The sequence below is a fragment of the Setaria viridis genome, chromosome 2 (assembly GCF_005286985.2).
Source record: "Setaria viridis chromosome 2, Setaria_viridis_v4.0, whole genome shotgun sequence".
NCBI lineage: Eukaryota > Viridiplantae > Streptophyta > Magnoliopsida > Poales > Poaceae > Setaria > Setaria viridis.
In genome coordinates, this window is record NC_048264.2 from 16,113,794 (window position 1) to 16,137,682 (window position 23,889).

The 23,889-nt window shown below is 43.6% G+C and overlaps 1 protein-coding gene across 1 annotated transcript; it reads right to left on the reverse strand.

Annotated features, from left to right (window-relative positions):
* Window positions 1-8,269: 8,269 nt before the first annotated feature.
* On the reverse strand, window positions 8,270-16,436 carry LOC117842002 (protein DCL homolog, chloroplastic). Its single transcript, XM_034722335.2, has 3 exons — window positions 16,137-16,436; window positions 10,282-10,396; window positions 8,270-8,851 (listed from the first exon to the last, which is right to left on the reverse strand). The coding sequence occupies exons 1-3, from the start codon at window positions 16,388-16,390 to the stop codon at window positions 8,660-8,662; spliced, it is 561 nt and encodes a 186-aa protein (XP_034578226.1). The 5' UTR covers window positions 16,391-16,436; the 3' UTR covers window positions 8,270-8,659.
* Between the last annotated feature and the right edge of the window lie 7,453 nt (window positions 16,437-23,889).

Below are 23,889 nucleotides of genomic sequence, written 5' to 3' on the forward strand. Positions count from 1 at the left end.
AGTTTGCTTAGGGAGCGGAGGTTGGGCACGGGCGGCACCTAGCTGCCACCGCCACCAAGCTCCCCCACCCTCTCCCAGCCACGCCGCCGCCAGAGCCAACCGTCGGAAGCCTGTGCGGCGGCGAGGCCCTCCTCCTTCCCCTCCTCTTCCCACACAGCCCCAACACGGTCGTGTCTCCCTCCGCCGGTAGAGGTCGCCGCCGGCGCCGGAGGCCAGATCCATCCTCCCGGATGCCAGATCTGCTACGCCCCTCACCGGATTTGCCTACTTCACCAGGGTTGGCCTCCTGTTCGCCAGAGCCGCCATGGTTGCCATCAGAGGAGCTATGGCGGCCGACGGCCCCCACCTCCTTTGCCCGTCTGGCCACTGCCGCAAGCGCCCACCAGTGTAACACCTAGTGTTATTAAAGTCTAAGAAGCTCATTAAGATGTTAATGATGAAATTTGGATTAAAAAGAAGTATTATGGGCCAAGTTCAAATTTGAGCCAAATTTGATCAAAAATTCAAACTAAAGATTCAAATTTGAAAAAGTTTGACAAAAATATGGAATCAAGAGCTTAAGGTGTTTAGAAGTCAAAGGAATCAAGTTTGAGATCAAATTCAAGTCATAGGCATCTCAAATGCATAATCAAAGTGGTTGACTTGGATTATTATTCACCATCTGAAAATTTCCAAGTCTAAAAATAGAGATAAGTGGCCAACTTTGAGATCAATTTTTGAAAGATTTTATATGAGAGCTTGATCTTTTTGGACAGCAATTGTACTTGAATATCCAGTGAACAATTTGAGTAAGTTGTTGAGCAGAGAATTCAAAGGATTCAAATTTTTAAGAAGGCTCAAAGTTTGAAAGTTGTACTGTCTTGAGTTAACTGAAGAGCTGAATGGCAATTGCCATTTCAACTCTGAAAACAGTGATAATTGACCAACTTTGGCTCAAGATTTTGAAGATTTCTATATGTAGATGTTGGACTATAACATGCAAAATGGTATAATATATGGTTGACAATTGACAGTAGCTCTTCGACAAACAAAAGTTGGGTTGGATATTTAAATTTGAGTTCAAAAATGGAACAGTGTGCTGTTGAAACTTCTCTGATGAAACTAAATGGCAAGTTCAGTTGGACGCTGACAGACAGTGCTCGGGACCAATTTTTAGGGCTTTGATTCAAGGGATAGATTGATCCTTTGCCCAAGATGCAAATCTATTGAATGAAGTTATGTGGATCCTCTACAACTTTGATTAAAGGAAGTTGTAAAGTTTGAATTGAAAGTTTGGCGCAAATTGGATTTGAACTTCGGGCGGAATTGAAGCAAAGGGCAGAGAAGTGGAGCGGAGGTGCTGCCATGCAGCTGCTTGCCACCGATGGCCAGAGGCGGTCTCGCCTTAGCACTCATCAGTGAATGCGTGCAGGGTGAAGTAGGCAGGCAAGCAGGACGTGTCCGATGTGGAGGCGGTAAAAATTCATATATATACCGCTCCCGCCGGCCGAGTCTATCCATTTCACCGTCGTCACTCAGTTTTTACCACATCTCGGTCGCCGGCGATTTCTGCCACCGTCCCACCATCACCGGTCGTTTCCCTCTGCTAGCACAGTCGCCTTGACGTCCTGAACCCATCCCACCAGTCACCGTCCAGCCCCTTCCACCATAGTGCCTTCCCGCCACCGTCTTCCTCAAGTCCGGCAGCTCTCTATTTTTGGTAAGGCCGCTGCCGTGGAGCTCTATGTTGCCGGGGCTATGGTCGTGGTCTGAATGTCTGGGTATATCAAGCGTGAGCTGTAGATGGTTTAGGTCTTGCTTGTTGGCCTGGAGCGCGGTTGGGTTGGCCGGAGTTCTTGGGCCACCGCGCGCGCCTCCGCCATGGCCGCCATAGTCGAGCTCCTTGCTCCGGCTATGGGGAGCTCTGGTTTAGGCAAGTGCCAAACATTTTAGGTCGAGGTGAAGAACCTGAGCTAGCTCGTGGTCGTTGAGTCGCCATCGTTTAGCCGCACGCCGCCGGGAACCCTTGCGCCGCCCGCTCCGTCGCTATTCTTTGTCGTTCGCCGTTGTCGCTAGATATCCACTGCATCAAAACCGCTAGTAGGTGCGTGTGGTCGAGGCAAGCCGAGTTGGGTAGCCACCGTTACCGAAGACCTCACTGGCGGTGAGTTCTCATGGTTACCCGCGCCGGTACCCACCCACGGTCAAGGCCCGAGGCACTGTGTGCTAACCGGGCTCATGAGAGTGTGAGAAGTGGGTAGGGCAGGGGTGAGTGAGAAAAGGTTTCCAGGGGGTTTTCGAGTAAAAATTGATTTAGAGTTTTAGAAATTAGATTTACATTCTATTTTCATATTTAATTCATTATAATTTGCAGAAATGTCCAAATTTAGTGAAACCAATTTTATTAGGTGTATTTTATTCTCCTTTATGCATTTAAAATTCTTAAAGCCTATGAAAAGATAATAAAAATTAAGTATTTATTTAATGCCTTTATTTAAGGTATTTAAATAAATACTTAACCTTTATAAAATGTATAAAATTTTGAATAATGTTTTATTATTCACAAATATTTATTAATCCATAGGAATTAAGTTTTAAGATTAGAAATTATTTATAATGCTTTTCTAAATAAAACAAAAGGTTTAAGTTAGGTTAATTAAGAAGTTAATTTGTGGGTTAATCTTTTATGGGTAGATTAGTGTTTGCTTGCAACACGATAAATTGTATGGTCAATATTTCAAAAAGTTTTGCATATTCTAACTATGGCATGCATCATATCGTAGAACTTGAAGCTCCTGACGTGGATTTCTTGGAATTCTCTAAAGAACCTCAGGAATTTGAGGAGGTTATTGAGGTTGTTCCTTGTGTTGAAGGATCTCCCGAAGGAACTAACTTTTTTGTGAACCAAGGCAAACCTCGGAGCATCTACACCTATTAATTTCAGAAATTACTATTCATGTGTCCAAATTATTTGTTATTTCCTTATTTATGCATTAAGTCTAGGAATTGATTGAAACCTTACTCTTATGCATAATCCAACCTTGTTTGTAGGATATCTTTTCCACCTGTTCAAATAATTAGTAACCATCTTATACTTAGTAATGCTTAGATTCACCTTTGAGTAACTTTTGTTGCTCAACCACTTAAGGTTAATTTTGTCATACACTTGATCAAGGAAATGGCTTTGAATTTTGAAGAATGTGGACAGAAGCTAGAAATGGTAGTTCTGTCCACTATGTTTAATTTATATAAGGCTCGTTCGTTTGGTTTAACCGTTGGTCAAGTGATATTACCTGGTTGCTTACTGCCTTTGGGAACCAGCAAGCCCGGTAGGTTAGTTGGCTCTCTAATTGGAAATGTTTTTACCCGTGCTTGGTGTGTTGGAGAAAGGCAGGGGCGTAGCCTAAAACTCACATGGAGATCAGGCCAAACGTGGGGTCCCATGTGGGGGTGCATCCTTGGGTTCGAGTAATTATGTTTCCGATTTTTGGGTACGACTAATTGAAAGTTCGTTACGTGCAACCCGATCAGTTGTGCATATCTGGTGATTAGGCATCTCCTGCAGGACGTAAATCGGTTCGGATCGTTGCAATTCTTGGTTATGAATGCACTTGATCATCGCTTAAGCATCGTAGAGTAAACAAGTTTAATGTAATATTTTTCTTGAATTAATATTGTTGTATGATGTTTAGATTCACTTGATTGAAAAAAAATATTTTATTCACCTAGACTGGTTAGGTAAGAACTAATTGTGGTTAAAATAACAAAACTAAGGTTCCACAAGTAGTAAGCTTTTCGCAAAAATATTGAGTCAGCCAGTACACTAAAAAGCTATCATACTCCTTGAAATGTTATTTTTTAACCTATTTATACTAGTTAGATGGGTCAGTCTTCCTACTCAGATTCCTTCTTGTTGTTTTCAGACTTGCAGCAGGGGTCTATCGAAGAGGACGGCCTGAAGAACTAGTGTATTTTACAAGTCTCGTAATACCCTAATGTTGAACGTAGTTGTTTAATTACTTTACTTCCCAGACTTGTTTAAAGTTAAAACTCCAACAATGGTTTAACTTGCACTCTAAGTTTGTTTCAATCTATAGTTTGTAATAATTCGTACCTTCAGTATTTATGTAAAAATGTAATCTTTAGTTTGTAATAATTCGTACCTTCAGTATTTATGTAAAAATGTAATATTTGCTGATGCTTTCCCTTTGTGGAAGCAATTCTGATATATGGCTAAGATTCAAGTCGTGGATGATTCGAGGTGTCCTAGGGACACTCGACGAACTACCGGATTTAAATTATTTCAAGTGCGTTTTAAATAATTGTTGTTCTGACAGCGATTAGTCACACTTAAGACAGTTTAAGTCAAACGGTTCCGCCACAACTGGGCCGTGTCTGCGGCAGCCTCCTCTTCTCCCCCGGCAAACCCTAGGTTGCCTCCATCAGCTTGCCCGTCACCGACCGCCGTCGGTCTCCATCTGGCCAGCTCGGTCGCCGGATCCACCATCTGGGGTCCTAATTTGCGCATCCCGGCCCGGGGGGGGGGGGGGCTTGCCGTCCGGGAGTGGTGGTAGTCCCTGGCCGCCGGTCACCGGATGCTCTTCCCGGTGGCCAGCGTGGGGCAAGGTCACTCCTCCCCTCGCTCTTCCTCCGGAACCGTTGGCCACCGTCTTCCCCAGGCCTGGGGCGGCTCATCTCCCCTGATTTGTTGTGGCTTCCGGTTGGGCCAGCAAGGGTGAACCCTGCTCCCGGCACTGCTGCCGCACTGGGAACGGCGCCTGCAGCTTGGAGGATGCGGAAGAGGCAGGGGGTTGATGGCGTCCTCGTGGCCCGCATGGTGGAGTCACCGGATTCTCTCTTTCCGATGGCTAGCATGGCGCAAGGTCACTCCTTCACACTGCATCCTCACTCTTCCTCAGGGGCAACTTCAGGCCGTCGGTCTTCGGATCCGCTGTCCAGGGGTGCCCGGGTGGCCCCAAGGTCATTCTCCCCCACTGCCTTCCCCACAAGGTTGCGGTCGTTCTCTTCAAGGTCATCTCTCCGCTCCATGGGCTACAAGGCTAGAGGCCCCTGGTCATCATGATGGCGGTCGCTAGCCTTTGGATGTTCCCCATCGTCATCGCCGTGAATTGCTCCCTACCATCCCATCGATTTGCCTCTCATTCAGGCCTTGGCGGTTGGCTGCGTGGAGTTGGTTTTGGGAGCCTTAGCGAAAGCTTTGCCCGGCATTCGCCGATGCCGACAACGGTTGCATTCCTTAACGTAGCTCACCTCGCTGGGGACGTTGTTGCAGCCACCAAATCCATTTGGTTTTGCTAGGTGAAGACTGTTGGGATACGAGGTAGGCTACGCTAGCGCAAATCAAAATTTCTACCGCGTATAACCAGGAAGAACTGCCGTATAAGGATCACGGGATTACCACTCGACGCACTACTGGTGCGGAAGATGTAGATATGCGTCGATGCAGTGAAGATGATCACGTAGTCGTACGTAGTCGATCAACGTAGTCGTACGTAGTAGATCACGTCACGTCCAGCAGCTCCTCAGCAGCTCGTCCACGTGCAGCAAAATCGCCTCCGGTGCCGCGGCTCGTCATTGGCTCGTCGGCGGCTCGTCGATGGCTCGTCCAAGTGCTGCAGGCGCAACACCTCCAAGGTATCCACACGTGCAGGGAGGAAGCGTCGCAAGCCGGACTGCTAGATCCGCGAGTTGCAACAGGCGAGGGCGTGGGAGGCGCGGCAGGTGTGTTTCGCCAAAAGGTGTAAACCCTAGGGCGCCCCCACCCCTCTATTTATAGAGGTTCCTGACGGGCCTCTGGATCCGAGGCCCATTAGAACTTCTAAACCTAATCCAACTCGGATCTGATCCGAATTGGGCTTCCAGCCCCTTAAGTGTGTGACCCTATGGGTTCAGATACGTATAGACATGGCCCGAGTACTCCTACTCGGCCCAATAGTCGGTAGCGGCCTCTAGCAAGACGTGCCAACTCCTATACGCACACGAAGATCATATCAGACGAACCATCACAACATAATATACATGCTATTCCCTTTGCCTCACGATATTTGGTCTAGCTTCAAGCTGACCGCTCTTTCTCGATCCTGTGATTCGGAATCCCTTTGTAGGTTAACTCGTAACCGTACGTAGCATGGCCATGCATTTTCGAACCCGATCACTCGAGGGGCCCAGAGATATCACTCTCAATCAGAGAGGGGCAAATCCCATCTTGATTGACCATGTCTCATAGCATGCTTCTTGACAAACCCGAAAGCTACCTTTATAACTACCCTGTTACGGCGTAGCGTTTGATAGCCCCTAAGTAGGTCGATCCACATCTAGGATACATGCGACAATCTCAGGTCTAAGGACAAAGCGTATATGTTGTTTAAAGAGAGAACTACTTCTCGTGTTGGGTCAGTCCTAGCACATGTCTCCACATGTGTCCACATTATTAGTTCAACATCTCCATGTCCATGACTTGTGAAACATAGTCATCAACTAATACATGTGCTAGTCTAATATTCATGTGTGTCCTCACATGAACTCCGACTAGGGACAACTTTAGAATAACCATACAAGTAAAGAGTTTCACATACAATTCACATAATTGCAAATCAATTCAAGTAGCCTTCAATGGATATTCAATGAACACAACATACAAATCATGGATACAAATGGAATATCATCATCTCTATGATTGCCTCTAGGGCATACCTCCAACAAAGACTTGGTCTGCTCCTCCGTGGACAGACGGACGATGGCGGCGTTGGCGTCGCTTCCCCCTTGGAGGCATCGTCTTGCATGACATCCTCGCTCTACCTCCACTGGCTCCGGGTTGTTAGGCAATCGGTGATGTGCGTGCGTTCATGGTGTCCTTATCTCCTACAAAAGTCTTAGGTCGTGTTTAGTGTGGTGGTGGTGCTATGGTTCCTTTTTTCTATTGTTGTGTTTATGGTGTTGGTCGTAGGTGATGATTCTTGTAACTCTGCACTTTATGGTCTCTCCTAAAGTTGCATTATTGTAATTCTCTTCTTCTTAATGAAAAACGTGCTACCCACGTCTTAAAAAAAATTTGGATCAACCATGTGTCTGTACTGATCGTCTCAACAAAAGGCTTCGACACACACAAATGTGCTATTTGACCTCATCTTGATGTTCGCTCAAGGGCTTCATTGTCTCCACTAGAAAAAGGCAAAAACATCAGTAAGTCGCTAATTTTGTTTGTCAACGCTGCCTCGATCTTAAATGCACCTTTGGACTATTTTTTAGTGTCAACGATCAGCACGAGAGATTCGTTTTCTCATGTTATTGGTGGATTTAAGTCCACCCCAGGTTTGGGTGGCTTGGATGTCTTCTCAACTTAGGGATAGGGTGTGACTCCCATGGACTCCAACCGCAAATGGCAACACGAGACGCCGAGAGGGTATATATCGCCAGTCCCTCAATCTAGTCGTTACTCCAATGATCCGACATTGGAACATCCAGCCTACACATTCTATGAACTGGCCCTTGGAACTTCACTTTCTTAGAATTACTAGATGATTAGCATGATCAGCACGGGAAGAAGCAGCAGGACATGATTAAACCCATGGCAATTTTACAATAGAGAAACCCAGCAAAATATTTTGTTCTTCACCTACTCGGTGGGCAGCACATAAGGAGTCAAAGCTGTCAGGCAACCACCCTCCTGGAGATGCACAGCACAAGACACAGTGATTGCAATAAATGGGACAGGTGAAGATCAACAGAGAGTTTGGTAAATCATGCAGCACCAGGTTTGGTAAATCATGCACGCCCTCCCTTGCAATCATCATCCATGCAACTTCCATGTTATCCCAGCACAAAGAATGTACACGGTCCATGGTCATAACTTGATCTTATTTTTGTCGAAATAAAACCACGTTAAATTCGTGAACCTCACTGTCCTAAATTCGTGAACCTCACTGTCCAAATAGCCCTAAAAGCCGGGTATAAATGCCAGTACCAGGTAGCATCGAAGATGGCGACAAGATTCTTTTCAATCTTTGCTACGTTTTGATTACGTGCAGTCATCACGTTTAAACTCTGAATGCCAATCTCACTTTGATTATTTTAAATGAACACTTGAAAAAAGGTATGGCTACTATGGCTAGATTGTGTTGAAAAGTAGCTTCCAAATATGCTTCATACTATTAATCAATGATCAAACTAATGGCTTGGCAACCATGTCAGTATCCTAAAAGACAGTTAATCTACGACCAAAGGGAATAGATTCCAAGCCAGAAGATCAACAAGGATGGAGAGTAAGAGATGAAAGTTGAAAAGATGAGGCTCATCACCATCGCTACTTTGTAAATACTGAATGAATACCATAACAAGAATGACAAATCCAGCAGCTCAGACAAAAGAGTTGGAACAGACTAGCAGGGTGCACTAAAGCATCCATTTCATGGAAGGCAGCACTTCTATTACATCACCATTCACCAAATGTAGGAGATGCTGAGGTCCAAGGCGTAGGAGATGCTGAGATCCAAGGTCCATCACCATTCACCAAAAGCCTGGCTATTCACTTGACGGGCCAGCTCTATAGGCTAAACAGCTAAAGTAGATTGGTCAAGCCAATGGTATATATAGACGACAATAGAATCAAAAGTAGGGAATCATAAGATTTTGGCAAAGGAGCCATCATGTAAAAGATGTCCTACTTCTGAACACGAAAAGGTTCTGAGCTCCTATTAACAAGATGTTTCTGCAGAAACCTGTCTGCATGAGATGGATACTTCTCTTTGATGTATGCCTGGAGACACTTGCGGTATGAGAAATCCACCCAATCGCCGTTTGTTCTAACAACAAAGAGGCACCTTGATTGCCTGAACTCAGGGTGCCTGTCAACCTTTTCAAAAGGAGCCCAAGTTTAAAAATAATAGCATGTTAAATTGTAAGAGCACACAGGAGAAAATGCAGTTATGATGAGTGCAGTATGCAGACGAAGTATCACATGTCAAAGAAAATCCAAAGTTGCTTCACCAGAGTTTTCATCCTATCCTCTTGGTGCGTTTATGATGCAAGAATGATCTGTTTCAGTCATCTCAATTTCTCTGGCAGGAGCAGTTAGTCATTTCTACCCAATAACTCTCCCTCACAATCCTATCTTAAGTAAAGCCTTCGATTTAGTGCAGTTTTCTCAACTTTGGATTTTAACTACGAGATCATAAGGGGCATGACAGAAGTGTAACACCTGTACCAAACTAAATTGTATGGAGGACTGACAAAAGTTTTCAATTGCTACAAGGAATCAGCTATACAGAATTACAGATGAATGCCACAGAAGGGAAAAAATAAATATGCAAGTTTGTCAGCCATTTCTGGTAGGCGGTCAATGGTTTCTGACCAATACCAGCTTATAAACACTGAGGTAGCAGACAAACAAGAATGAAAGATTGAAGAAAGCTGGTACCTAACTCACGGTAAACTTCTGTTCCTAAAAAAGAAGGCATTACAAATGACCAATATAAGTCTGACACTACATAGGTCTCCAAATCTCCACAAATAGGAATCAAGTATGTTTGCTTTTTTAATGACTATGAATGACTTAGCAAGAGGGGAACGCAATGGGTGCTGCTAATGTTCAGAGAGCCATCATTGCTTTGTGGAACCTTGACTAATTATAGACGCACTCTTTTCTGAGGCCAGCAGCATTTAGGGCCTGTTTGGATCAGCTAGAGATTGTGGAAGCTGGTTTGTAGATTATGGGATTGTAAAAGCTGGGTCGAAAGCTGGCCTGTTTGGCTCAGCTAGAGCTCTTAAAAGCCCCAATGCACAAGCTGGCAAAAGCTAGGGAGAAGTAGCTTGTGGGATTGTAAAAACTAAACCAAAAGTTGGCATGTTTGGATCAAGTTAAAGCTTTTAAAAGACACAATCCACAATCCCAAGCTGATCCAAACAGAGCCTTAGTTTTACAATAGCTACTAAGGGCATGCAAATGCGAACATATCAGAAGTTAACAATAACCAAGTGCAACAAATAGATAGACCATATTGAGATATTAATGTTTGAGCACGGCAGTCAAGGCAGCTGATTCTAATTATTAAGCTCAATGGAGATCCTCCTCTATATGAACCCAATGTAGAGCAAATAGCCACATAGTTAGCTTTTTTGTACTTCTAACAACAAACAAACAAAATTCCTAAGTAAAACACATTTAATCAAGAAAGCTGTGGGCACAAAGGGGAACAAAATCTGGAATGTAACAGGAACACAAGTAAAAAACTTGTTTGAAGAGCTAACATGTATTTGGTAAATTGGGTTAGGCATTATACTTACCATTATACCATCAAGCCCACAACCAATCTTCTCATCTACACAAGGATGATGGGAAAGAACCTTTTCTACTACAACCTTTTCTTCAGTTGGGCTTAGAAATCCACCATTTTCATACCTGGTATAACATAACATTGTCAGAAGGGCAGGGAAAAGTGTCCACTTAAAGCAAGGCATAACATGGTACATCCTCACAAATTGGAAGTTTTACAGAATACCACCTAGACATTGGGGTGTTTTGCACAATATAATCAAGAGCATATAGCAATCCTAGTAGAGTTTCTGTTTTAGCTTAGGATGTTAATTTGGAAGCATATCCAAAAATAAAAATACAACTGCACCTAATTTTTTTTCAGCAACAAATAAGCCAACACAATGCCCAACTAGGACTAAATTCACATAAGTGTCAACTTATTAGCTATAATCCTCTCTCAAATCCCCATTGATCACGTGTTCAAGAAAAAAATTCCCCATTGATCAGTAACGGACCCAGCGATAGGGCGAGGTAGGGCGGCCGCCCTACCTAACGCCGGCAACAAGGAACCCCGACCCCTTCTTTCTTGAGGGCTCCGACCGCCCGACGCCTAGCTGCCCAGCTGCCACCTGCCTGGTGGGTTCTGTTTGTGCGTGTGTTTGCCGAGCCGGGGGGAGAAGACAACAACGAAAGCGAAGGGGTATGGCCGAATGGGCCAGACAGCTATAGAAGAGCCCATTCAGCTCTCTGTGGTAGATTAAGACCAAACATCAAATGACTCAGAAAACAGCGATGTAGTCCACTGTTCATTCATTCACCGACACTAAACACTATCACTGCTGGCCGTTGCCTGATTCCCTCACAAATCTCATGCGCAGACAGCGAGCTGACTGCCAACGTAAACCATCATGGTCAGAGAGACAGCAGAAGCTAATTGGGCCAGGAGATGCATAGACACAAGCTAATTGGATGATGCATAAGCACAAGCTGTTGATATGTGGTAGTCAGGTATAGTATTTGTTCTTCTCATGACAATATTAACCATTTTGTGATATGTGATTGCCAGGTCTAGTAGTTGTACTCGTTAATCAATTTTTTTGGCAGGTATACTCATTATCAATTTATTGTTGGAACTAAAGGATTGTATCTTTTTCATTGCATGAAAAATAAATTCTCAATGTTTTATTAGGGATGCCACGTTTATACTTCTTTTCATCCACAAAAGTTCTTATTTTGTGCTACTTATCTATGTTTACAAACGTTTGTTACTAATTTGGCAGCTTTGGTCAAATTTGTGCTTCTCGTCTCCACCCTACCTAAAATTTTCGGCTGGGTCCGCCACTGCCATTGATGACAGGCTAGAGCAAGCATTCAGGTCATTGTGGACAGGCCAGATCATACACCTCTTGACTGCTTTCTGAGAGCGACTTTCCAAGTACATAAACAAAGCAAGCAATTGATGTGGAATTGTAGACAGAGGCAGTAGGGAGGGTGTAGAGGTGTGCTAAGGCGATAATGGGTTCATTAAGATTAGCTAGCAAACTGCATCCTGATTAGCATGAAGATCAAATGCAAAAAAAAAAAAGCAAACCAAGGTCATCTTACTTGACAGACCAGTGTTACAGGGAAGAAAAACAACTATTGTCTACATGAACCCATCCAATTAACATCTCAACAAAGCAGATAACACCATAAGTAATCAACCAAAGAAACCTACTTTGGACTCTTAACAACCAAGCATCGCTGCCATGGGCGTTGGGCTCCATAGCAGCCACAACCTGATCTCTTAGATAGATTGTTTACATAAGTTAACAGTTTGGATTAGATAGTTAACATAAGGGTTTGATTTGGTAGCTCTATTTTTTAGGGCTGGCCCTATACATTATTAGCTCTGTCTGTTCCTCATTTTATCAGATAAGAGAAATAGATCTAACAACTCCCCATGTTCCTCATCCTGGTCTAAGTCATCTGTCATCCGTAGCAACCGACAATGCCTGACTCGGCAGTGTTTACCCCATCATTAACTCGGTTCATACACTGCCATAGTGGCATTCAAGTCTTTTACTTATTTGAGTAATGAGTAATGACAGGCTTTAGTTGGCATTGCGGTGGCTTATAATCCACAGTTTTAATTCAAGAGCTTGCACTCATGAAGGATACCTAACTAGTCCTAAATTCTACCTTGGTCAAAACCCTAATGTTTCAGGCTTTTCAGAAGATTATCTAAAATAGTTTCAACTTGGAGTTGGGGAGCCAATTTTGGACAGTGATTCACAGTTCAGTAACCCAATGTTAATACGATATGCAAACTGCAAGCTATTACAGATTTATAAGTTCCCATAAAATAAACAGCAAACATCCACCTTGAACACATGAAAGAAACTAAAGAACTAAAAGTAGGCAGTTATGTGCCGGTTATGGTGTAGCTGGCACCACAATATCAAGATTCCAAACATAATAGAGCACTACCAGTCCTAGAATGATTGATTTAACCGAACAACCAAATACCAAAGCACAAGCTCCTTTTCTGTTCCTAGAAGCATAAAGGCACAAACAAAACAAGCTTATTTATGAGTTTTGAACTACAGTAGATGAGAGTTACTACAAATAGCAACAAAACTGAAAAATTCAAATACAGCCATTTGTTTCCTGCTGCTCTTTGTGAAATCATCAATTATGTGCTTTCAATGTAGCCATTCAAGATTGTGAGTTGACTATGTCAGCATTTTATGGATCAATGTCTTATTAATAAAAGTGAAACAGCAAATGAACTATCTCAAAATCTTGATTCAAGCTATAGATTCAAATAGGTAAGAGTGTATCATTCAACCAATTTCTATTGAATGAGTATTGTGCTCCAAGTCTCCAACAACTTTCCAACATCACTGAGCTATGCATATTTACATGGTCATGCATCGAGCTAGTCAAGCAGCCACCTGCATAAGAAAATTTTGAACTGGAAAGTCAAAGCCGTTGCCTACTGTAACACCACACAAGTGCACGGTGACACAGAAGCCCATTTGATTACTCACGTCATGGCTAATGACATAGTGCACTGCCCTAAGTACACAAGAGCTATCAGGATTTCTTCTGATTGATGCATGAACAGCTTCACATTGTGCCCTACTGTCAACCACTCCTAGTCCCCTGACAGGTCCATCAATGAGTCGTGGCGTCGAGGGCCTTAATGTAGAACAAGTGCTTGCACGGTGACCCTTGCCAACTATTTGACATAGTTGAAGCAAAGGCTAAGACAATACCATTCCACCATCTCCTTAATATTCAGCCACTCGAAAACCCTCCAAGGTGGATTGCTCCAAACTTGAGCGGCTCCACATGGGGTTTCGCTACTGCCTACTCCTCTAGGCTCTAGCAAAAGCGGGGGCCCTAGCAACCTAGAACAGGAACATTGACTAAGAGAACGACATAGTTGTACGGGATGAAGGCATGCCAATGCCTCCCTGTTGCATGGCACTATTCAGATGCTCCAGTAGTCCAGAAGTGTAGATATTGACCTGTTGGTCCTTGTCCAGCTTTTCCACTCTTGCTACTAAGGCAGGAACTGCAGATTGTAGTTCTCCACCATACTAGTGCAATGTAGCAGACCCAACTCTCCTAGCAGATTGCTAATGTCTACAGCTGAATCAGACATTAAATTACTTGAAGAAGGTCATCCAGTCCATAGCTCCATCTTCCGCTCTTGCTCCTAAGGCAGGAACTGCAGATTGTAGTTCTCCACCATACTGGTACAATGTAGCAGACCCAACTCTCCTAGCAGATTGCTAATGTCTATAGCTGAATCAGACATTAAATTGCTTGAAGAAGGTCATCCAGTCCATAGCTCCATCTTCCATGGCTAGGCGCAGCCTCCGCTACATGGTAAGGTGAGCCAAATCTTTTCATATTCAGGAGTACTGACATGCAAAAATTTTGTTGGCCGCGGTTCACTCACAGCAAAGGTTGTCCTTCCAATCAAAGGTCGGAAACAACTACATACTGAGCAATTAATCACCTTGGTGGAAAAGGCAGGAAGTTGGACAAGAACCACAAAGTCAACATCTAGACCATTAGAATACTAGTGCCTCTGAAAACAAAATTGAGCTCCTAAGGCCCAATGATGTGTGAGACAGACATGAGCTTGGCTCACATTATGAGCATCAAACCAACATTTTGTTGAGATCACACGACAGGGATATCAACAACCCAACACCTAGTACAAGTACTTCAAGCTATTTGTCGGTTGCATTACCCACATCTTATGTGATTGGAAATGCTACTTCTGCATGAAGAGCCACCACCCATGGGATGAGCCACGCAAGCCAAGGAGCCTAGCTCTCAAATGTCTTCAAGAAATTGACTGTTAGAGAGATTTCAGAACATCATTGGCTAAACCTTTGCTTTAGCTATGATGAGTAGTTTAGCTATAAAGGCTGTGGCTGATGAATACACCCTGTGGTGTATGGCAGGTGCCTTTAAACTCTGAGCTCCTTGCTAGGTCGCTGGCTCCCCAAGCTTAGATTGCTTGTGGTCTTGGATCTGGCCCTTTTCTTTTTGTCCGTGGCATGAATATACCCTTGTTAGGAGTGGTGTTGTGCGTGTCTGTGTGAGTTGGTGTTCAGGCTACGCTTTTAGTCTAGCTGTTTGTATTTTTTTTTGTGTCTTTTATTTCCTCTCTTAATGAAATGACATGCAGCTCTCCTGTGTTGTTCGAGAAAGAGTAGTTTAGCAAGGGCCATCACCGCAAGCATCTCTGTTTCTCATAGAGGTGCTTGAGGAGTGATGACACAACTGATGATGATGATGGGGTTGCAGCATTGGTATCTGTGTCCACTGACAAGGAGCCTACCGGCAAGGTAAACCATGAGGTTGCTCATGCACCTTTGGGAAAAGGCATTGATAGTTCTTGTAAACTAGGGGCAACACATAATGTCATAAATGAAAAGGTGACGTCAACCCAGAGAAGTAACCGCCGCCCCATCCCCTCAGCCCACAAACTGGCAGGTTATCTTCTTAATTAGGAAGAGCCTTTTTAATTAGGAAGTTTGTCTATTTCAGTAACGAGAACGCTGCCTAAAGATCCCTAAATAGCATATTGTTTGATGAAAGTAATGCGTAAACTTCAATAAACAGGAAAACCCAAGAAGGCAAGAACTACAACGCAATCTGCATTAACATTTTTGGTGTTCATATGATCTATAGTGCCACTCTTCTTCTATAGTTCAAACTCAATTAATTAAATAAATAAGCATGTTTGCTTGTGCCTTTGTGCTAGGAGCAACAGGAGAGGAGCTTGTAAAATTCACATTTTTTGTAAGCTATCTGGATTTTGCACAGGGGCACTTTGCATATTATAGTTTCACAATAACATAAGGCATACAATGACACAACTAATCTTCCCTTTTTGAGAATAAATTCCGTCATTGTACAGCAATATCCAGCAACAAATATTCTAGTACAGCTAATTTCCATGGAACTGGAAACAAGTTTCAAGAAGCATGGGTGCTTATGGAAAGACTAGATTCGGTCCACTGCTTTAAGTAGTTATAGTCTCATAAGATTCCAAGAGCATACTTAATGATCATAAATTAGTATTGCCATCTCATCAAAAAGAAAAAGTATCATCACTGGTCTAACAATAACAGAGGCCACAGCACTCACCTATATTTGAATGTGTCCAACATCACCCGTGAGTTTTTCAATATGAGCAGGTAACATGCACAAACACACTAACTCTGCATCCCCGAATCACAACGCCGAGAAATGCTAACAAACAAACGGGCAAAATCTCATGTATCGTCTCTGAAGACCCTCAAGAGAAGATGCCCAAATAGTAGGTTCAAATCGACAGCGTGGCAGCCTGAGAGGTACTGGAACCGAAGCTGACCTGCGGGAGTGGAGGATGTCCTTGACGAGCTCCACGACGGGCTCGACGTCGCGGAGGATCTCCGCCTCGGCCTCCTCCCACGGATCGGCTTCCCCCGCAGCGGCGGGCTCGTCGACGGTGGAGAGGCCGCAGAGTTGGCGGTGGATGCGGAGCGAGATTCCCGGCACGGCGGCGGCGGAGGCGGCAGGCGGGACGCCCCCGCCCCCGCGGAGGAGGAGCGTGGCGGCCCGGGCAAGGGCGGCGGCCAAGGCCATGGCTGGCTTTCGGTGCAGCGGCGAGCGAGAATGGAACGACGCAGGAAACAGGGTTCTCCGGGGTTTAACCGATTCGGAAAATGAATTTGGGCCGTAGATTAGAGTGGGCTTGGACTTGTCTTGTAGAGGAGTTGGGCCCGAATTTGTGCAGTCTTTCTTCTTTTCGTAAAGTTTCTTTTGAGTAAATTTTCCAAATTTGAGGAAAATTTACCTAGCGTTTACTTTTAAGCGTGAAAAAAATTATGTTCCAACTTTTTTTAGGAGTAAAGATGAGCTTTAGACGAGGGATTCAAACAGGGCCCAATAAGCAATGACTGGTCAGTCAGCACAGCAGTCAGTCAGTCAGTGTGAGTCGGACGGTCGCTGGATGCGGGGGAGCTAGCGCCTAGCAGGCAGCTTCTTCTCCAGTCCTGTATGCACTCCTTCTGTGAATTTGTTGGTGTTGCGAGTTTTGACGCCGGCAACGCGCTACGAGTCTCGTCTACGACCGCATGCAGATTCAGCAGGAACGACGTATCGGGAAGAGCACGCAGCTGGCAGCCGCGCCATCACACACTGCCATGTGGGGACGCGCAGGACCGAATGGAATCGATCGATGGAAGCAGAGGGGGGAGAGGGGCGCGTCGGAGACCAGACCACGGACGGAATAACCAGGGTGGCCTCGTTGAATGCAGGTCGAGTGGTCGACGGTGAGGACAGAAAAAACGGGGCATCTGATGCTAACCATCTCTCCTCGGTCTCCATTTCGTTTCGACAGGGATTCCAATGTGTATACCTTTTTTTTCCCTGGGAGATGAGTGATGCGAATAAAATAGACGTACACCACCCTCGCCCTGCAGGCCAGCAGCATCTTTTTCATGTGAAAGAAACTTCTTCAAGACCCACGAACCAGCTACTCTGATCGTTGAAATGAAAATTCTCCAATGTTTTACACGGGATTGCAAACTTGCTTTTTACTCAGAATCTCTAGAAGAACCAGCTACAAGAGACAGAGAGAGAGAAAAAAAATCAATAAATTGGGTAACAGAAGTAGCAGTTCCATAGAACCCCATGCAAATATTGTTAAAAGAGTTTTCGGTAAACAAATGCCTTTTTTTCCCTATTTCTGAGAGGCAATAAACTGAGTTCAATCTCCTAACAATAATTCAAAAGATCATATGCTGCAGTGTGAATGCCACATTATGATCGTAGCCAATGTGTAGGTGGAAAAAGATGCCATTCATTGCTGCCCATTCCTCCATGGGAAACAAGACTATTTTCCCTATTTTCTCTGCTCCAGTTTATGCTCGAGAAGGTGCAAGAAACTTTGAAAGGGAAAGACTACAATAATGAGAGGGATGGACAATAGTAGAAATCCTAGATTCGAGAACCAACCATACTTTACATGGTGCCGTATGAAACAATATCTACTCCGATCCTCATCATCTGTCTTTTAGCTTCTTTAATTTATTTCTTAATACTTATTGTCAAGCAAATCCACTGGCTAATTAAGTTGTAGCCACTTGGTCCACGGAGAAATGGGCATAAGATGCAAACAACTAAACATCACGTACTTGCACGGCATGCGCACATAATGGATTTGTTGAACCACCGGTTTGGTTGCGTATAGACAACATGACGGCATTCGAGGCTCGGGATATTGAACAACAACCGATGAGTAACCATTACATATAGGGCAATTTCCCTATGTGCCATTGGCTAAAACTTGCATCCTAAAAAACTCATATCTTGTAAATACCATTGTTTATAAATCCTAATCTCTTCCATGCCAATATTGACCAGAATCCGGTAGTCCTAGATAACAGGCAGGTCAAGCTGACCTATTCGCCCTTGCCCTTACTTGGACGGACATTTTTTTCATTCTGGTAGCTGGTAGGTACTCCGTAGACAAATAGCAGCTCCTCTGGTTTCTTGAACACCAGATCGACACTTGCAACAAAAAGAAAATCGCAGCTAGCAGATACCTATATTACTATAGTCTCACTGCAGTACTGCACAGGTAGCAAACGTAGATGAATTAATAAACAAGTAGATAATCAGACCAGCTCGAACCGTCCGCACCTGTCTACGATTTGGTGATGGCTCCGCAGGGGCAATTTTGCCATTTGGAAGGGTCCCTAACGGTGGATGCTAACAGAAGCTAACGCAGTGGGTGGCAGATCGAGGATTAAGATTTATGCCAATGGCACATGAGGAATTTTCTCTTATATATATTTCCACTCTTTGAACAATTAAATATTTGTTCAGAAAAAAGGTCGTATTTTTTTATTAAAAAAAAACTTGAACATCGTCTAGCCATGATAACGCCTCCAATATTTTTTACAGATCCATACAATGCAACACAATTCTCAAATGTAAATTGAACCAAGAGTCCACACACATGTTAGTGCAGTCAAAAGGCAGATGGATCTAAGCCATTGTAGCTGCTAGTTTGATGTCAGCTGTGGATCCTGTGATGCTGTCTCATGTCTCGAGAATACTTTAGTTTGCGCCCCTACACATCACTGATAGCGAAAGTAAGTTTGCGGCCACCTAATAATGATGTCGTCTACAAAGCACTGTGGTCAAAGTTTTGCCCATCTACTAGTACTAGCTACCACCCATTCAAACTTTCTAGCTTCAGATCATCATGCACCCATGGCCATGTCAGCAGTGTTTTCTCTTTCTTTCCAATTTTCAGTTTTTCGATACACGTTTGATAAGGGAAACGAATGCTTCAACTGAATTAGTTAGTCCACATTCTGTTTCAACAGCCAGTTTATTATTTGCATGTAGACTTTCTCAAAAATTATTTGCATGTAGAACACATATATATGCCATATAATAATGATTGGCACTTCTATGTATACGGTATAGTTCATTCTTAAATACTAACTTCATTTAGGCCATTCTCCCTTTACAAACCTTTACCAAAGCCCAGCAATGTACATAAATTCTGCCCTTCATTAACCCTTAAGCTTACTCCCTGTATCCATCCGCAATTGTCATCAGTCATCTTACTCATATTTTTCCATTTCCGTTTTAGTGCATCTTTCTTTTCTTTCTAGACGTTCATACTCTTCAACGTGACAAAAAAAAACATGTAATCAATGTCATTTACTATCTTGAGAGATTGATTTTTAGTGGTTAAAAATAGAGTTGATGGCGATTGTTTGTGTTGTCATTTCAAAAAGTCAATCTCTCAAAATACTAAATGACATTGATTACAAACAGTGCATTTGCAGCTCTTTTAGAGTTCAAAAATTATCCCACAAAAAAGTGTATTTGTAGCTTTTGGACCAACTAGATTTAATTGTATGCACATTTAATTGCCTAAAATTTTCATTTTACCAAGGTACATGCACATTTAATTGACAAACTTTTTTACCTTTCCAAGTTGCATTTTAACTTTTCCAAGATGCGTGCACATTTACGTGCCTAACTTGTTTTTTCCAAGATTTAGTCCATCAAGATTTGGTTGATTAATTACTTTAATTAGGGGCATCCATGTCATTTCTCATGACTAGTACTGTTCCTAAAAATTCCTACTACTGTTCCTAAAAATTCTTAAAGTGCACTCTTTATAGGACGGAGGGAGTATAACTTGTAAGAGCACATATATGAAATCAGTATCAATAAGAACTTAGAGCAATTGTGGGAGTAAAAGCTTGAAGGAATATACTCGTCTCAATTTCATACCAACAAAAATACATAAATATGTGTTTTAATTCCTAAATTTAATTAACTAGCAGGAAGAAAATGATATACCCCCATATTTATACCCAGAAGATTTTACATGATATGAATAAGGACATAATATGAATATTTCAAAATAGCAAAAATGGACACCAAAAGATGACAAATTGAAATAATCACACGATGAGAGTATTCTCAAATATGGCGCACACGATTTCTTGGGCTACAACTTCTTGCGATACAAATTTATAAAGTATGATATATATATATATATAACTAATTTATGTTTTTTACTATGAAAAATAGTTACCTAACACATTTCCTTTGTGAATCCAGATCCTTGTTAGCATATGTGGCTAAAGAAAAATAATAATGTGATTGATCGATATAATTAGATGAATAGATGAATATTTGAGATACCGTATTTACAAACCTGTAAATAGCGACATATGTTGCATCGATTATATTATTATATTAAAAAAGAAGCCATGAATAAGGTCACGATACTTACACAACTTTTGTAATTATAGATGTATTGCACGTGATATCATACAATAAAATTGGAGTTAAGGGTGAGGTTTCTCTTATTTCTCTCCATTATTAATGACAATCTAAAGGTTAACCGTAGAAAAAAAACAATCTAAAACAAGATCGTTGAAAATGAGTTAATGACCACCCACGAGAAAATTTGGAGTTCAAGATCGAAAAATAAACCTCATCAAGTCATCATCCGTCCCAGAAAATTATTTGGTTGAAGTCAGAACTAAATTTTTACGAAAGAAAAATTTGCAGTCGCAATTGCAGAAAAATCGTATCGAGTAGCAGTTAAATTCTACTGTAATGACGATAACGATATAATATTATAATTGTGAGGTAACTTTGACTAAGAAGTGCATTGAAGAAACAACTAAGCAAAGGGTAGGTGGACCGATTGAGATCCGGAAATGACGGAGAGGGCGATTGGTGACGTAGCCGTGCTCTGTAGGCCACCGGTGCTCCTCGTCTGTCAAGGAGGGGGTAATCGAGATGGCAAGGCTCGTGCATCTCATCCCGACGATGAGGACGTTCCCTGATTTCTACGCCACCGTGCGCGTTGGTACATGCGGTGCAGCAGGTGGATCGTTGGGCGATTCTGGTGCTCGTCATGGTGCGTCGAGTTCACTCACGGACACGGCCGTGTATTTGATCTAGAAGGATGGCATTAATCATCCTTTGTGGATGTCTCTTTCCAAGTTCATCCGGGACACGGAAGTTTCAACTCGATCGTACGGTGATAGGGGGTCTCATGTTCCTATATGTATCGGCATCATAAAAGGTATTCCTATGTCCGGGGAGTAGCTAGGGTTTTGGTGTCTCCTTTGGTCTTCTTGCCGCCGTGACACCGCTTCTCTCCCTTCCTAGCTTCGATCTACGACCTCCGGTGGGGGTGATAAGGGATCTCCGGTGAGGAGGTTGCCCACCCAAAGCCAAAGTTCGGTGATCTATGCGAGTTGGGGTGCGTCTTGGTCATCGGTGCCATCGGCCAAGAAGGAGATGGGTTCATGTTAGCAGCAGTCAGAGAAGAAGATGGATGCGGTTGGGGATATCACAATCGGTTCAAGCAGCTTGGAGGTTCAACGTCAGGGAGGAGATGGTGCAGGTGTCGTGGCCCAGGAGGAGGTAAACGTGGGCAGGAGGCTGATAGTCCATGGCGCGCCAGCAGGGGAGGATCTGGAGGAAGAAGAATTTGAATATGACTTCGAGGAAGAGGAACCTGCAGGAGGGGTGAAAAAGAAGTGGTTTACAATGGTGAGATACTGTTCTAGCTGCGTGGCCAAATCAAAGATCATGTTTGCAGAATTAAGCAATGTGTCGGGTGATGTGAGCTCTAGAGTTCTTGGTGATAACAGATTCATGTTGGAGTTTACATCAGAGAGCTCACTCAACTATGTTCTCCGGGGAGGTCCATGGACTTTCAAGGAGGACACTTTGATTGTGGTCCGTTATGATGGGCTGTCCAGATTATTTGAGGTCATCATTGAATCCATACCTATATGGATCCGCATATACGATATACCTATGGGGATGATGACCATAGGTTTCGTCAATGCCCTAGGAGCAAAAGTGGGGAAAGTTTAAGAGGTGGGAGAAGCTGTTAAGGATTTCAAAAGAGTGAGGGTCGATTTTGCGCTGGCTGATGCTTTTAAGAGTAGTGTGCAGATCCGAGTTAGAGGGAGGGGCTTGATGGAGTTTATGATGAAGTATGAGAATGTTCCTCACTTTTATTTTTGTTGCGGCCGCATTGGCCATGCAGAACGTGAATGCCCCAGATGAGGAACTTTATGAAGGTGAGGCTAACTTTGGTATAGAGCTGCGAGCTTCGCTGTTCAAGAGGGAGGTAGCTAGGACACTCTCCTTCCAAGTGACGGTGCCACCTGCGAAGAGAGGTCTCAATTTTAGTGGTGCCCAGAAGGATAAAGTTATTTCCTACTCTAGCTCCTCTTCGCTGAATGATGGGCGCTGCGGGAGAATGCAACAACGCTCAGGATGGCAACAAGAGAGGGAGGGAAAGGAGGCTGATGGCATGATGGCAAAAGGGCTCAAACACAAAATTTGTTGTTACCCCGAAGGTTGCAGATTGCCTAGCAGATCGTGTCCAGAAGATGGCAGTGGATATGGCTGATCCATATATCAACTCTGGGCCATCAGCAACGGCAGGGTGCAGCTATGATGCTATGTTGGGTTTTCCAGAATGATTTTCTGGCATCGACTCTTATGATGGTTCGAGTGATGGTTCCCTATCTATCAAAGAAGAGCTAATGATGAACAAGACATCAGCTACACCGTTAAGCCTACATGAGAGGCTGCTACGAGCCAAGGCTAAGGCCGAGGGTGAGCAGGACCGCAAGTCACTAGCTAGGAGCCCTGGCGCGTCCAAAGATATCAATAAGCCACGGAAGCACAAGAGTGCGCTGAAGCTGGATGTGATTGCCAAGTCCTTGAAGGAGATGCAACATGGTGGAGTGCGCCCAGATGGCCTGCATGTGGCGTCAATTGATGTGGGCAGGAACAAGAACGATGGAAGCAACAGATACAAAGGAAGGGAGGAGGCTACAGGAAACCTGGTGGGGCTCGCCCTGAGTGCCCACCAAGGACAATGAATGCTTTGTGCTGGAACTACCGAGGGATCGAACTCTCTCGGACAGTTCAAGAGCTATCGGCTCTAGTTAGAGCTAAAAGCCCGAGTTTAGTTTTTCTTTGTGAAACTCATAATTTAGAAAATAGGGTAGCAAATTTAAGGTGGAGGTTAGGTCTTAAGAATTGTATCGCAGTTGATAGTGATGGTAGGAGTGGAGGTCTAGCTCTGTTTTGGTATGAGCCTGTTGAGGTTAAATTAATGGAGAAAAACTTTTGCTACATCTCTTGGTTCGTGCCAGCTTGCACGAGCCCTGGTTCAGGGTAACGTTTGTGTATGGAGAGCCTAGAACGGAGAATAGTCATCGCATGTGGGATTGCCTAAGACGCTTGCGCTCAGTCTCGAATTTGTCTTGGTTGGTTATGGGCGCCTTTAATGAGGTGATGTGGGGTTTTGAACACTTTTCTATTTGTGAAAGGCGGGAGAGGCAGATGGTTTTTGTTTAGGGATGCTTTAAATGATTGTAGTCTAATGGATTTGGGCTTTGTGGGTCTACCTTTCACGTATCATAATGGTGCAAATAAATCTCACCAGTTAGTATCAGCAACAGCTTCATCTAGACGAACCTTCACATTTGCTGACCATTGTCCCTTGCTGCTGGAGATAAGAAAGGAGAACTGGGAACGGCACAAGCCACGGGTTTTTCGAT

Coding starts and splice junctions, on each gene's coding strand:
- LOC117842002 (XM_034722335.2), bottom strand. CDS start 16,390: ATGGCCTTGGCCGCCGCCCTTGCCCGGGCCGCCACGCTCCTCCTCCGC. Junction 10,397..16,136: donor GACATCCTCCACTCCCGCAG/GTCAGCTTCGGT, acceptor ATGTTATACCAG/GTATGAAAATGGTGGATTTC. Junction 8,852..10,281: donor GTGGGCTTGATGGTATAATG/GTAAGTATAATG, acceptor CCTTTTGAAAAG/GTTGACAGGCACCCTGAGTT.